This window comes from Sesamum indicum, linkage group LG8, assembly GCF_000512975.1.
Source record: "Sesamum indicum cultivar Zhongzhi No. 13 linkage group LG8, S_indicum_v1.0, whole genome shotgun sequence".
NCBI classification, from domain to species: domain Eukaryota; kingdom Viridiplantae; phylum Streptophyta; class Magnoliopsida; order Lamiales; family Pedaliaceae; genus Sesamum; species Sesamum indicum.
The window spans coordinates 20,983,856-20,998,306 of NC_026152.1; the positions used below are offsets into that span (position 1 = coordinate 20,983,856).

A 14,451-nucleotide genomic window follows, 5' to 3' on the forward strand; every position below is an offset into this window, starting at 1 on the left:
TATTTTTTGGTATTATAATATGGTACATGTAGGTGTTTAATTTAAGTTTCATGATAATATTTCATTTCCAAGTTATTAATATATGATAATAGTGGAGGCCATTTATATAATTATAATTTTTAATATTGAATAGTAAAACAAAGGGAATCACAGTGAGTGTGAGCCATATTATAAGAAAGGCTAATTTGAAGAATTTATAGCCCACCTTAAATATATACTTGCTAACTAAAACAAAATACACCGCCTTACTGTTTTCCTCACTGAGTATCAAATCCTCTTTATAAGGCAGGGAGCGTATATAACAACAACAGAAGATCAAGAGGTGAGGAATTCTACAGACAAAAGAGAAAAGGGCAGCCCATACAATTAGGGTTTTCGATTTTCGTATTTATTTACATCTGTTCCAGTATAGTTTTTATATTCGTTTCTGTCTCAAGATTGCGTTGGATTATCTGTACGGTCTCACAACTCGATTACAATTGATATTATTTATTTGAGTTTCGTGTCCAACCTGGGTTCTGATTGTATTTTACGTCGGCACAATTGAATTGATTCTGAGGGTTTTGTATTGAATTAGGGTTTCTGATTCAGTTGATTCGGCATTCATTCTAATTTTTTTGTATCGACTTTGAGGAATTAGGTGTCTTTGGTGGCTGCGGGGGTGACATGATACGGCTTTGGGAATCGATGGAGCGTCTGATCGCCGATTAATCGGCGACTTTAATAGCCGATTGTGTAGGGTTATTGTATGGAAACTCGGAGCCGGAAGCGGGCGGAGGCATCCACCTCAGCAGCGTCCTCTGGCCCAACCACACGCCCCACCAAACGTTCTCGCCTCTCTGCTACATCCGCTATTCCTGCAGCCAACACCCATCTGATCTCCACTCGTTCTCGCACCGCTGCTCTATCCACCTCTATGGACCCCGCACTGGAACCGTCCACCGCATCTGCCTCCACCACTCGTGGTCGCCGTGGCAAGAACCCTAGTGGTGCTCAAAATTGGGATCATAATAATAAGAAGGAAAACACTAATTTGGACAAGGGTAAAGAGAAAGAGCCTGAAATCAGGCACAGAGAAACAGAGAGGAGCTTAGGGCTGAACATTGATTCGCTTGAAGCCGATTATGAGGATAATGACAGTGAAGGTGGAAGTGGGATTTTGCATCAGAATTTGACTTCTGCTAGCAGTGCTCTACAGGGTTTGTTAAGAAAATTGGGTGCTGGATTGGATGATTTGCTCCCTAGCTCGGCAGTAGGATTAGCTTCGTCTTCTCATCAAAGTGGCCGGTTGAAGAAGATTTTGTCAGGGTTGAGGGCTGATGGCGAGGAAGGGAAGCAGGTGGAGGCTTTAACACAGCTTTGTGACATTCTCTCAATTGGGACAGAGGATTCTTTGAGTACATTTTCTGTTGATTCTTTCGTTCCAGTGCTGGTGGGGTTACTTAATCACGAGAGTAACCCTGATATAATGCTTCTTGCTGCTAGAGCGCTCACACACTTGGTTGATGTCCTGCCCTCCTCTTGCGCTGCAGTGGTGCATTATGGGGCTGTATCTTGCTTTGTTGCTAGGCTGCTGACAATCGAGTATATGGACTTGGCTGAACAGGTAAGCTTGTTGGTTAATGTTGGGAAATAATCTGTGCTGAGAATTGTTACTTGAAGCTAGCAATTTTTGAATTACTATGCTTTTTTCATCAAATTCTGTAATTGTTGCTATTGACTGATTTTTCACATGCCCAGCCATGGGGACAGTTTTGTATATTATCTTAACGTTGAAAATGGAGTGATGATTTCGATTTTTTTGAATCAGTCGTTGCAAGCCCTGAAAAAGATATCTCAGGAACACCCAACAGCTTGCTTGCGGGCTGGCGCACTTATGGCTGTTCTTTCATACCTCGATTTCTTCTCCACAGGGGTTCAGGTGCCTCTTAGAATGGGACAATTGAATAGTTAATTTTCATATTTGAACTATCAATTAAATTAAATGTTGGAGTATTTCTACTGATTTAAGCAATCTAATTTCTATTTGATACGCTGTCAGAGAGTTGCCTTATCAACTGCTGCAAACATGTGCAAGAAGCTACCTTCAGATGCAGCTGATTTTGTAATGGAAGCTGTTCCCTTGTTGACTAATCTCCTACAATATCATGATGCAAAGGTGAGATATTATGCTGCAGTTTGATTTGACGAAGGTTTAACAGGTAGATTTACAATTGGTTCTGCATCCTCTTCTTTCAGTGCTTACTGGCAAGTTCTTCATGTGATTAATAGGTTTTGGAACATGCATCTATTTGCCTGACGCGGATCGCTGAGGCATTTGCTTCATCGCCTGAGAAGCTTGATGACCTCTGCAACCATGGTCTTGTCACACAAGCTGCAGCCCTGATTTCATCCAGCAATTCTGGAGGTGGTCAGGCTTCACTTAGTACTTCTACGTACACGGTGAGGTTAATGATTTATTCTGGGTCAGGTATTTTATTGAGAGGCTGTAATATGACATTACGTGCATGTAGGGATTGATCCGGCTTCTTTCGACTTGTGCAAGTGGTTCTGCTTTAGGAGCTAAGTCCCTGCTCCTACTTGGAATCAGTGGCATTCTGAAAGATATTTTATCAGGATCTGGTCTTGTATCAAGCATGTCTGTTTCACCTTCTTTAAGTAGACCAACAGAGCAGGTAAGGACTTTTTCCTTGCTTAGCTTGACTCTCAGCCTTTCCAGGTTTTCCTTTAATAATTTGGAATTGTACTTGCATTCTGGTAACGTGAGATGTCGAAAAGTTCATCCTTCATGTGATTCGTATCTCCCTTTTGCTTTCACACCTGTTTGGTGGAATGTTGAACTACTGTTGTATTTGTGAAATTGAGATCCTATTGCGTAGCTGGATGGATTGGAATAAAGGTCTGGCATTTTCACATTAAACTGTGTTTAGTGTATGACCTATTTGTGAATTTGAGGAAGTAGAACACTTTTGTTCTTCTTTCACTTCTTGTTTTCTGGCCACGTTTTTTTGGCTCCTGTAATTCACCTTTATATGTGGATTTTTTAGTTTTGCAATGGGGTCAAAATAATAAATTTCACACTATCTAGAAAAAAATTTCAATATAACATAGTGGGGTCATTGATCGAGAGTTGGCTGGTAAACTCTAAGCGTAGTAATGTGTACGGATTTACAGACCCAGGCCCATACTTGAAAATAGCCATAGCTATTACCACAACTGACCACATCAGACCTGGTATGAGACCCATCTGGTCTGCGGATCAGGTGTCCCTTACCCTGCCTGACCTCTGGGTTGGGTAAAGACCTGGTTTGATTTTCCCGCCCTTTTCTTGATTTTGGTGACTTACTTTTTTGTGTAGATTTGGGCATGCTGGTTGGCAAACTTTAGTAACTTACTTGAACATTGTCCAAAAATAAGGCTTGGTTAAGCATCTTCAATAACATAGGAAATAAAGATGTAGGATTCAGTTGAAGTTGTTGGGGTTTGAGGGGAGGAATCACTAGGTGACACAGAAAGGATGTTGCTCTATGTTTTCTTTTTTCCTTTTCTTTAGGCGGGAGGGTGTTGCTATTAGTTTTAAAATTTGAATTGTTCATCTGATTGGAATCTATTAGTGCCACTGGCTAGAATTACTATGACAATTCAAAGTGCAACGTACATACCCTACACACACCTGTTAAATTCCTTTAGTCTGGCTCGGTCTGGTGCTCAGGCCTGTTCATTGGGTATAGAGTTGGGCAATTCCAGTCTGCCTACTCCAGTAAGGAATGGACAGGACTGGTCGTTTTAGCTCCGTTATTAATTTATAGTTCTTTGTAACATCAGATCTTTGAGATTGTGAACCTGGCAAATGAGCTGCTTCCGCCACTTCCTCAAGGGACAATATCTCTTCCAGCCAGCAGTAGTTTGTTTGTTAGGGGTTCTTTTCCTAAGAAGGGTCATGTAGGAAGCTCTGGGAAACAGGAAGATTCAAATGGGAATATACATGATGTTTCAACTCGTGAGAAACTAATGAATGATCAGCCAGCGCTCCTGCTGCAGTTTGGGATGGATCTCCTTCCTGTTCTAGTACAGGTCAGTTTTCGGAATGCAGCAATATAGTTCCCTTTTTATGTTAAGAAATAGCATAATAAACAATTTACCTGGGTTTTTCCATGCAGATTTATGGTTCCAGTGTCAATGGTCCCATCCGCCATAAGTGTCTTTCCGTTATCGGAAAGCTCATGTACTTTAGTACTTCAGAAATGATCCAGTCTTTAATAAATGTTACAAATATCTCTAGGTACACAGCTTCACCACACTTTTGATTGCAGTCTATATCTTTTACTGGTCAGCCAATAATATTTTTGTTTGTGTAGCTTCTTAGCTGGGGTTTTAGCTTGGAAAGATCCTCAAGCATTGGTGCCTGCCCTTCAAATAGCAGAAATTTTGATGGAAAAGCTTCCTGGTACTTTCTCAAAGATGTTTGTAAGGGAAGGTGTTGTTCATGCCGTGGATAAGTTGATACTGGGGGGATCTACTAATACTTGTCAACCATTGCCCCATGAGAAGATTAATGATTCTATTCCTGGATCGTCATCACGTTCTAGGCGGAATCGAAGACGAGGTGGTAATTTGAGCTCAGATGCAAATAACGCTGATGATTCTAAAACTTCAGTTCCAACTATTATCTCACCTCCAAATTCAGTAGAAATTCCAACTGCTAATTCAAGTCTTCGGGCGGCTGTTAGTGCATGTGCAAAAGCTTTCAAGGAAAAATATTTTCCTTCAGATCCAGAGGACAATGAAACTGGGTTTACGGATGACCTGCTCCGGTTAAAGAATCTCTGCACGAGGTTGAACTTGGGTATTGATGAACAAAAAACTAAATCCAAGGGAAAATCAAAAGCCTCTGGTACTCAGCTTGCTGATATCTCCGTTAGTAAAGATGAACACCTGGTTGAGGTGATAGCTGAAATGCTACTGGAGCTTAGCAGGGAGGATGGTGTATCGACTTTTGAGTTTATAGGCAGTGGAGTTGTGTCTTCTTTGCTCAATTACCTTACTTGCGGGTACTTCTCCAAGGAGAGAATTTCTGAAGTCAATTTGCCTAAGCTTTGCGAACAAGCGACAAGAAGATACAAGTCTTTTGTTTCTCTTGCCCTTCCTTCGAAGGTTGATGAAGGACATGTAGTTCCCATGAGTGTTTTGGTTCAAAAGCTTCAGAATGCTTTATCCTCATTGGAGCGTTTCCCTGTTGTGCTGAGCCACACTTCCCGGTCATCAGGCGGGAGTGCTCGCCTTTCTTCTGGTCTCAGTGTTCTATCTCAGCCGTTCAAGCTGCGCCTTTGCCGAGCACAGGGAGAAAAAGGTCTCCGGGATTACTCTTCAAATGTTGTACTTATTGATCCGTTAGCAACTTTGGCTGCTGTTGAAGACTTCCTCTGGCCCAGGGTTCAACGAAGTGAGTCTGGTCAAAAGCCCCCAGTATCTGCTGAAAACGCTGAGTCTGGTACTACTCCTGTGAGTGCTGGTGTCTCGTCGGCATCTACTTCTGCTCCTGCTTATGGTACTCGACGTTATTCCACACGATCCCGATCTTCTGTTAGTACAGGTGAAACAACCAAAAAAGATTCGTCACAAGAAAAGAGTTCCAGCTCATTAAAGGTGAAGGGAAAAGCAGTCTTGAAACCAACCCAAGAAGAGGGTAGGGCACTCCACCACGGTAGAAATGCTGCCCTCAGAAGAGGCGCTCTAGACAAAGATAACCAAATGAAGCCAGTGGATGAGAACACCTCTTCTTCTGAGGTATGCTTTTTACTGCATGAAAGAACAATGAGTTGAAATGGTTGGTTTGCTTTAGATTCTGTTGACATCTATTAGGCTCCTGGTGCAGAGTCCTGACATGCTCAATTACATACTTATACTTCGAGAGTAAGTTTTGTTTAAAAAAAAATGATACTCATAGTGTGCATCTGTAACTCACTTGCGATCTCTTTTTGGATTCAGTTGTTGCATCCATGTGAGTCCTTTCCTGGTTATAAACTGCTTAGTAGACTTTTCTTATCAACAGTGTAAACATTTTGTGTCTATGTTGTGTTGTCTTTTAAAATATAGTCAAAAGTGTATGCTAACAGTGCTGTGTCATCAGTTTTTTGTTTTTCTCCATTTTGTCCTTTAGTGGTCTCTCAGTTTAGTAAACTCTGGACTAGGTGATGTTCTACTGCTGAGCTGGATATGAACTATTTTCGTTAATTGATATGTTTGATCTTGTAGCTGACAATCTCATTGATTTCTCTTGACCTGTTACATCTGTGAGATTTTGAATATTTGAGTTTTTGTTTATGTGCTTGTTGCAGGAAGACGAATTGGATTTTTCACCTGTGGAAGATGATGCTCTGGTGATTGAAGATGAAGATATCTCCTGTGATGACGATGATGAGGATGATGATGACAATGACGATGTATGTTGATTATCTGATTGATCTTTTTAAATTTCTTAGGCACGTTAGTATCCTGGTTTGAAATGTTTTCTTGAGAGGGTCCCTCATATTTTACTTTTCCTGGTTGGTAATCTGTTCTGGTTTCTGCAAAATATAACTATCTTTAATGTTGCATGAGTCAGGTGGATATAAAAACAAGATTACGGTTGATCAGAATTCCTGGTTTGAACTAAAAATCAACTGATAAACTGGTACAATATGTTTACAAAATAGACGACACGGGATTAGAATATGGTAAAAGACGTGTTCGTCAATTAGCCAGTTTGAGCGAAGTTGCCAGATGCTTTTTAGTTAAGTTCCACAATATGGCGAGTCCATGAGAGCATTCATGATTAATATGTATGTTTCAGGCTTTCAGCATCTATTATTTCCGTACTGGAAGTAGGTGCTTCCTGATATGAAGCGCAATTTGCTACTAGAAATAGGAGATGGATATTGTGTTTATCACATCTGATTGTTTCTGATGTAAAACATGAGTGAATCTCCTTGTACTGAATTTTTCATTTTTTCACAGGTACTGGGAGATGATACTCTTCCAATTTGCACGCCAGACAAAGTGCACGACGTTAAATTGGGTGACACTGTAGAAGATAGTCCTGTCCCTGCACAGAGTGATGCTCAGAAGAATCCAACTTGTAGTTCTGGCAGTAAAGGTGCTTCAGGCAGAGGATTAGATTCTACGGAGTTTAGGAATAGTATTTCATTTGGTTCAAGGGGTGCAATGTCCTTCGCCGCTGCTACTATGGCTGGACTTGCATCTGGCAATAATGGAGGTGTAAGTGGCGGCAGAGATCGTCAGGGACGCCCCTTATTTGGCTCTAGCGAACCAAAACTAATATTTACTGCAGGGGGGAGGCAGCTTAATAGACACTTGACAATTTATCAGGCAATCCAACGGCAGTTTGTTTTGGATGAGGATGATGAGGACAGGTTTGCTGGGAGTGATCTTGTATCAAGTGATGGGAGTAAGCTCTGGTCTGATATTTACACTATAATGTATCAAAAAGCAAATAATCAAGCTGAGAGATCTTCACTTGGGACTGTGATGTCAACACCTCCGTCGAAGTCTGGAAAAGCTAGTTCATCTAGTAACTCTGCCCCTGATGCGTCCTCGAATCATGTCTCCCTATTAGATAGCATTTTGCAAGGGGAACTTCCTTGTGATTTGGAAAGAAGTAATCCAACTTATAACATATTAGCATTACTACGTGTGCTAGAGGGATTGAATCAGCTTGCTCCGCGCTTGCGAGTGCTGGCAGCAATTGATAGGTTTTCTGAGGGGAAAGTCTCTAGTCTAGATGAACTCAATGCTGCTGGAGTCAGAGTTTCTCCAGAGGATTTTGTAAATAGCAAGCTTACTCCGAAATTGGCACGACAAATTCAGGATGCACTTGCACTTTGCAGTGGATCGCTTCCATCATGGTGCTACCAGCTGACTAAAGCTTGCCCATTTTTGTTTCCTTTTGAAACTCGGCGTCAATATTTCTATTCAACTGCTTTTGGATTGTCTCGTGCATTGTATCGGCTCCATCAGCAGCAAGGTGCTGATGGCCATGGATCCACAAGTGAAAGAGAGGTCAGGGTTGGTAGATTACAGCGCCAGAAAGTTCGTGTTTCTAGGAACCGGATATTAGATTCTGCTGCAAAAGTTATGGAAATGTATTGCAGTCAAAAAGCTGTTCTCGAAGTTGAATATTTTGGTGAGGTTGGTACTGGATTGGGGCCTACTTTGGAGTTTTACACCCTCTTGAGCCATGACCTTCAGAAGGTTGGATTAGGAATGTGGAGGTCAAGTTCACCAGTGGGTGGAACCCCTATGGATATTGGTGTAGGGGGAGAGTTGGATGTAAAAACTAATTCCTCAGCTGGTGGTGACATAGATATAATTCACATGCCTCTTGGGTTGTTTCCTCGTCCTTGGCCACCCAGTGCTGATACTTCTGCTGGTAGTCAGTTTGCTAAAGTCATGGAGTATTTTCGGTTACTCGGCCGAGTAATGGCCAAAGCTCTTCAAGATGGGAGGCTACTTGATTTGCCGCTGTCTGCTGCCTTTTATAAACTAGTACTTGGTCAAGTAAGATTATTTTGCTCTTGTTGGTTACAAAAGAAGATTTTGTCTGTCTGTAGTTTTTTAAGATTAAATAATTATATCATGACTTCTTAACCCCAGGAGCTGGATTTGCATGATATCATCTCTTTCGATGTGGAACTTGGGACTACTTTGCAAGAATTGCAAGCCCTTGTCCGCCGAAAACAGTATTTGGAGTCAATAGGAAGCTATAATCCAGAGGAGTTGCATTTTCGAGGAGTTTCAATTGAGGATCTTTGTTTAGATTTCTCCGTTCCAGGCTACCCGGAATATGTTTTGAGACCAGGCGATGCGAATGTATGCTCATATGCCTATCTATTCCTGTCATTAGTTTCTGTTCCACTACACCCCTGCACCCACCTTAGTGGCTGTTTACTTTAATTACCGGTTTCTCACCGTCTTTACTCTACTGAAATTTTCAGGTGGATGCGAGCAGTCTGGAAGATTATGTTTCCCTTGTTGTTGATGCTACTGTGGGGACTGGGATCTTGCGACAAATGGAAGCATTTAGATCCGGCTTTAATCAGGTTGGTATCTTTTATTTTATTCTCTTCTCCTTTCAATGTCAAATGCATCTCTCTTCATGTTCCCGGAGAGTCTGTCTAGCAAGTAGCGATTTGTAGTCTGAATGCTCCGGTGGCGTGCCAGATGAAAATAGATAAGACTATTTCACCCTTCTGTTCCAGTCAATGACTGTCTTCTCTCTCATAGTCCTGTTGATCCTCCGAAGTATGTTAGTAAGTTGTAATTTGGCCGTGCTGATGGCAATGCCAGATCAAACGACCCTTTGGTTTGAATTGATGACATGCTTCTCTATCATTGATCCGGTCACACATCCCTTCCAATATTTGTTCAAACCATCACATGTAGCCTAAACCATCACTCAACTGCTTAAGATTGGTATTGGCATGTTGGTGTCAAGGTGATATAGTGATGGTGGGATAATGAGTTGTGATGGAGAAGTAAAAGGAAAAAAAAGTAGAAAATAAAGGAAGAAGGTATGTTATTTAAAGTGCTTCGGCTCCAAGGTCAGTACTGTTATGTGCATGGCTTGATGTGAATTGCTCTTGCCTGCTTTTATTTGACCATGCTCCATTCTTTTTGTTCTATTTGTTTCATCCTTTTGTGAACCAATGAGAAGGGCGGCTATGTACTGTTTAAATTAGTGATTGCATGATTGGCAATCTTTTGCTATTCAAAGAGGTAGTGTCCATTATGTGGATACTATTTTTTCAATTGGCTGACAAAATAGTATATATTGATGTTCGTTATTTCTAGGCATGTGTCTGATTACATTAGTGGATCTATGTTTCCTAGGTGTTTGACATCTCAACCTTACAAATATTTTCTCCAAATGAGTTGGACTATCTGCTCTGTGGCCGCAGAGAGCTGTGGAAGGTAATAATGCCCTCAACAGGACTTGGATTCCTCGTGTGCCTGGTTTAACATATTTTTCTTTAAATGCAGGCTGAGTCGCTTGCAGATCACATTAAATTTGATCATGGATACACATCCAAGAGTCCTGCCATTGTCAATGTATGTAAACCTCAATTACATAAACACAGAGAGGAAATTTAAATATTGATCCAGAGAGAGAAGAACAAGGATTGGCAACTTGAATCCTGAACCAAGTTTCTTGTATCACTTTTACAAAGTTGATATATCTGCACTTATGCTGATGTTGTGCCTTTCATCTTGTTATCAGCTTCTTGAAATTATGAGTGAATTCACGGTGGAGCAGCAACGGGCCTTCTGTCAGTTCGTTACTGGTGCTCCTCGGCTTCCACCAGGTGGTCTGGCAGTGCTGAATCCTAAGTTAACAATTGTCAGAAAGGTATATAGCTTGTGATGATCTATTTTTATCTTTGCTTAGCTTATATATATTAATACACCCTTTTACCATTGAACAGCATTCTTCAAGCACAAGCAACGACGCACATAATGGTTCTGGTCCATCAGAAACTGCTGATGATGACTTGCCCAGCGTGATGACATGTGCAAACTACTTGAAGCTTCCACCATATTCCTCCAAGGTATGGGTTGCTTATGGCTACTGTTGATGATCGTGGAGAGTGTACTGTTTGTTTTGATAACTGCTATTTTGCATTGATGTTTTGCTTTTTGGTGTTTTGGGTTTAGGAAATCATGTACAAGAAACTACTGTATGCCATTAGAGAAGGACAAGGATCTTTTGATTTGTCATGAGTTGTAAGACTAACCAGCTGGACCTGCAAGAATATTTACTAGGATGCCCAGAAACTGGTGGGTTGAAGCTGCAGTTAGATTCTTAATAAAGGTGACCCCCTTTTCGCACACCTTTTTAACCTAGGTGTTATTTGGAAGCTCAATTTTGGCATCACAACAATCCATTATGTTTATTTTCCCTTTCTTTTGGGGTTGTAAATTTGGTGGAAATTTGGATGTGCCTTTCAGGTTTGACAAAATGCTGCTCGAGAACACTAGCAATGAGGGGATATCTTAAGCATCTGCATTAATGGCTTGTAAATAAGTAGGGATTCTTTTCCCTTTTTTTTTGGATGAATATTTTGACTCCTCTCCCATTAACTCTGTGTAGGCGTTGGGGTTTAGATGGAGATTGCTGGTGACATTTTTGTGTTGTGTTAAAATGGACAATTAATAATAATTGCAAAGCATTGATCAAATAGTTCGTCTGGTTACCTTTTTTTTTATTCATAAGCTGCTGAAAACATGTTGGTGGATATCTATTTTTCCATACTTGTAGGCTTGTAGCGCCCGTGTTGTTTTCTGAGAATCGGAAGTTTCGACTTGTAAGCAGAAGACACATCCTGTTTGGACTTGGGCAGTGTTGCCTGCCTTGATACAAAGGTGGGGTTGTGGCTACCAAGGGAGCATCATCTACTAAAATTATTCGATAGACATTCTGCTAAAATAGGAGCTTTGCATATTTGGCAACGCATTTGCATATGCGTCAAGGTGCATAGTGGGTCAAGCCAACTTAGGATCCGGCATGGACCAGTTCAGCAAAGTTCGGTTCAGGTCTAGCCTACTACTGTTCATGACTGGTCCTAGGGTGGTGTTGATTTTTAAATGGGCCAAATTGGGTCCATTTATAAATGAAGGGCCACCTCGTGAATCGGCCCAGCTGATGCCCGATTAGGACCAGAACAGGCTTGGATCATGTTCGAATGTGCTGATATTATTTTTATTTTATTATGAAATAGAAGGTTTTTTTTTAACAATTACTTCATTTTTTTTGTAGAATTATGAAATACAATAAATAATAAATTAAATCGCCAAAAAATCATAATTAGAAAAATAATAGTTAACATTACATGATGAACTTAGATGATAACTTTTGAAAACATAAATAATGGATTAAATTACTAAAAATTTATAAGTAGAAATGGTAATAATTTTTAAAGTTTCACAAATATAAAAAATTACTAGAATAGTTAGTTTAGGAGAATAAAATTAAGTTTATACGTTATGCATTATATTATAAAAAAAATGGCTCAGCAGGCCTAGCTCAAGTTCGGCTCAGGACCAAGTGGTCGAGGACTACTGGGCTGAATTGGTTTTAGGTTTCAATATTTGAAATTGGCTTGGACCCGAGCAGGCTTGGGCCACTTCAGCTAATTTTTTATTTGTTTAGACCAGTTCTAGATCGGGCGAGCCTCGGCCATTGCACATCTTGATGTATGCATCTATGTTTGGATTTGACATATTTTTTATGAACGAATTGTAATTCCACCCAAGAATTTAAGGACTTCATTGGTAACAAGAAAATATCTTTATGTATGTTAGGCTTCATGAGATTATGCTTGAGAGTAGAGAGAGAATTCTTAGTCGTTTGCGTGAAATATATGAATATTAAAATTGAAATGTAGTCAAAATGACGAGGGCATTTTGATCATATAGAGTTAATAAGAGGCCTTAAAAAAATTAGGTGTAGTTAATTTTTTAAAGTTAGGTAAATTTTTTCTCTGATGACTCTAAAGTTAGGTAAATTCTAAAACTCTACAGACTTTGTTGAAAAGAAAAAAATTCATATGGTCTCAAGCTCTCAACATCGTATAAGCCTAGCCAAAAATTCTTTGAATTTTATCTTAACAATGGATCTTTAATTTGTTTGGATATGAAATTATGAAACTTAAGATGATTCTAAAATCTAGTGCATATATCTCAACATTTTATTTCCAACCACCTTATAAAACAAATGTATATATGTTGGGATGCTCGTTGGAGTTGCACAACATTCATTAATTTGTTCCCAACAAGCACCAGTGTTAATCTATTATGGGCTTTAAATATATATATATTCCAACTTTCTTGAGTACATAGTATATGTATCTGGAATTTTTAATAAATTTCTTGTGTTCTCAGCTGCATTTCTTTTTTCCTCAAAAATAATGAGAGAAGCTAAAATTTGGGAATAATTTTCAAGTATTGCCACGCTATGATTGACGAATGACCAAAGTCTATTTCACCGTTAGGTACATACAGTAATTAAATTCACTTTGCCATGCATATAACAATGCCGTAACGCCGACAAGATAAGGAGCTATGAAAGTAGTTGGGGAACCAGCATTGATCTTCGTTAAGGAAGCAAAACGCTTTCATTGACTTGGAGAAGTGACATAATATATATTTATAAAAGACTTTTTTTTTTTTATTCCACGTACCAGCCATAGTTTTTCATGAATAATATTGTATTGATTAATTGAATTATGTTCATGCAATTTGACTAATTAAATATAATGCATCCCATTAGATAAAAGAAAGTTCATTGTACATAGTACATAGTACTATTAAAACTTAATGCAAGTTCATGTATGGTAAAGAAATCAACTACTATGTAAAAAACATCAAACCTTCCTAATTAATCAATCAATTCAAATCAAAATCAACCAACCATGTCTTTACACCTAAAAGGTGTCCAAAAATCAACCATAGCAGATCAAATACGTAAAATGATGCATGTTCAAAGGTCCAAAGTTTAGAATAAATTGTAGCTAGTATTGTTGAAAATTCCATTGAGGATGAAACTAAAGATTATAGTAGCAGCAACTCTTCGCAATTCTTTGTTGCAGTATGAGAATGCAATACTGAAGCTTTTGGATATAGGAAGAAAAGTTAGAGATGAAATATAATAAAATTTAAATTTTAAGAAAAAACAAATAACAACAAAATGATATTTTAGTAAGTTGTCCTAGTTATATTCGTAATTTATTAGAATTGTTAATTTATAATACTGAAGGGACCATAAATTTATATAAGGGTTTATCGAAAAATTATTATTTTATTAATTAATCGAAATGATTAATTTAGATCTTGAGCCCAGTTGGAATGGAGAAAAATTATTATTTTAAACAAGTTATTAATGCGTTAAAATTGCAACAAATGTAGTAAAATTATGACAGAAATGTGTAGAATCAAGTTTGAAATTAATATCTGGTAATTAAAATGCTAATAAGCTGAGCAGCACACGTTTGGACGCTTCTGAAGAAAAACTAATTAATATTCAGCTTCAAGAAAAGCTATTTTATAACAACTTTTCTAAGCTAAAAGTTGAAGACAAAAACAATTATTCTAAATCTCTCCAAACACCCTCTACACCTGGATAATAATTGGTACTATCCTAGTCCAGTCAGCCGCCGCCGAAGTACAAACTCTAACCATCTTAAACAAAAAAGAAAAACAAAGGGTCGATGATGAGAGTTCTGGCATGCATCATATGATGATCAGATGGAGAATGCATATTCAAGCATCGCTCTTAGAGCCTCCAAAACCGCATTTCACCTGCACCGCAAGCGACTTCTCGATGTCGGGGCAAGGATCAGTGCCAGAGTCCAGCAGAGTCTTCCTGTCAAACGGAATCGTACACTCCGTCTTCCCCAA

The 14,451-nt window shown here is 39.2% G+C and overlaps 2 protein-coding genes across 3 annotated transcripts in view; one reads left to right on the plus strand and one right to left on the minus strand.

Moving 5' to 3' along the window:
• On the plus strand, positions 204-11,234 carry LOC105169786 (E3 ubiquitin-protein ligase UPL3). Of its 2 annotated transcripts, none has more exons than XM_011090298.2 (19): positions 204-322; positions 641-1,606; positions 1,811-1,921; positions 2,042-2,158; positions 2,272-2,442; positions 2,514-2,675; positions 3,826-4,074; positions 4,161-4,282; positions 4,359-5,787; positions 6,339-6,443; positions 6,997-8,556; positions 8,653-8,868; positions 8,994-9,098; positions 9,889-9,969; positions 10,039-10,107; positions 10,277-10,405; positions 10,482-10,604; positions 10,711-10,867; positions 11,005-11,234. In XM_011090298.2, the coding sequence occupies exons 2-18, from the start codon at positions 749-751 to the stop codon at positions 10,774-10,776; spliced, it is 5,673 nt and encodes a 1,890-aa protein (XP_011088600.1). In that variant the 5' UTR covers positions 204-322; positions 641-748; the 3' UTR covers positions 10,777-10,867; positions 11,005-11,234. The 2 variants fall into 2 exon arrangements, with proteins under 2 accessions (XP_011088600.1, XP_020551545.1); XM_020695886.1 differs by lacking the exon at positions 204-322 and adding an exon at positions 329-454.
• The window catches only part of LOC105169787 (beta-galactosidase 13), a 4,614-nt gene continuing 4,204 nt past the window's right edge, over positions 14,042-14,451 (minus strand). The window contains exon 19 of the mRNA XM_011090299.2: positions 14,042-14,451. This exon is cut by the window's right edge and continues 6 nt beyond it. Coding sequence (XP_011088601.1) covers positions 14,314-14,451 — 138 coding nt within the window. The 3' untranslated portion in view covers positions 14,042-14,313.

Coding starts and splice junctions, on each gene's coding strand:
- LOC105169786 (XM_011090298.2), top strand. CDS start 749: ATGGAAACTCGGAGCCGGAAGCGGGCGGAGGCATCCACCTCAGCAGCG. Junction 1,922..2,041: donor TCTTCTCCACAGGGGTTCAG/GTGCCTCTTAGA, acceptor ATACGCTGTCAG/AGAGTTGCCTTATCAACTGC. Junction 8,557..8,652: donor ATAAACTAGTACTTGGTCAA/GTAAGATTATTT, acceptor TCTTAACCCCAG/GAGCTGGATTTGCATGATAT.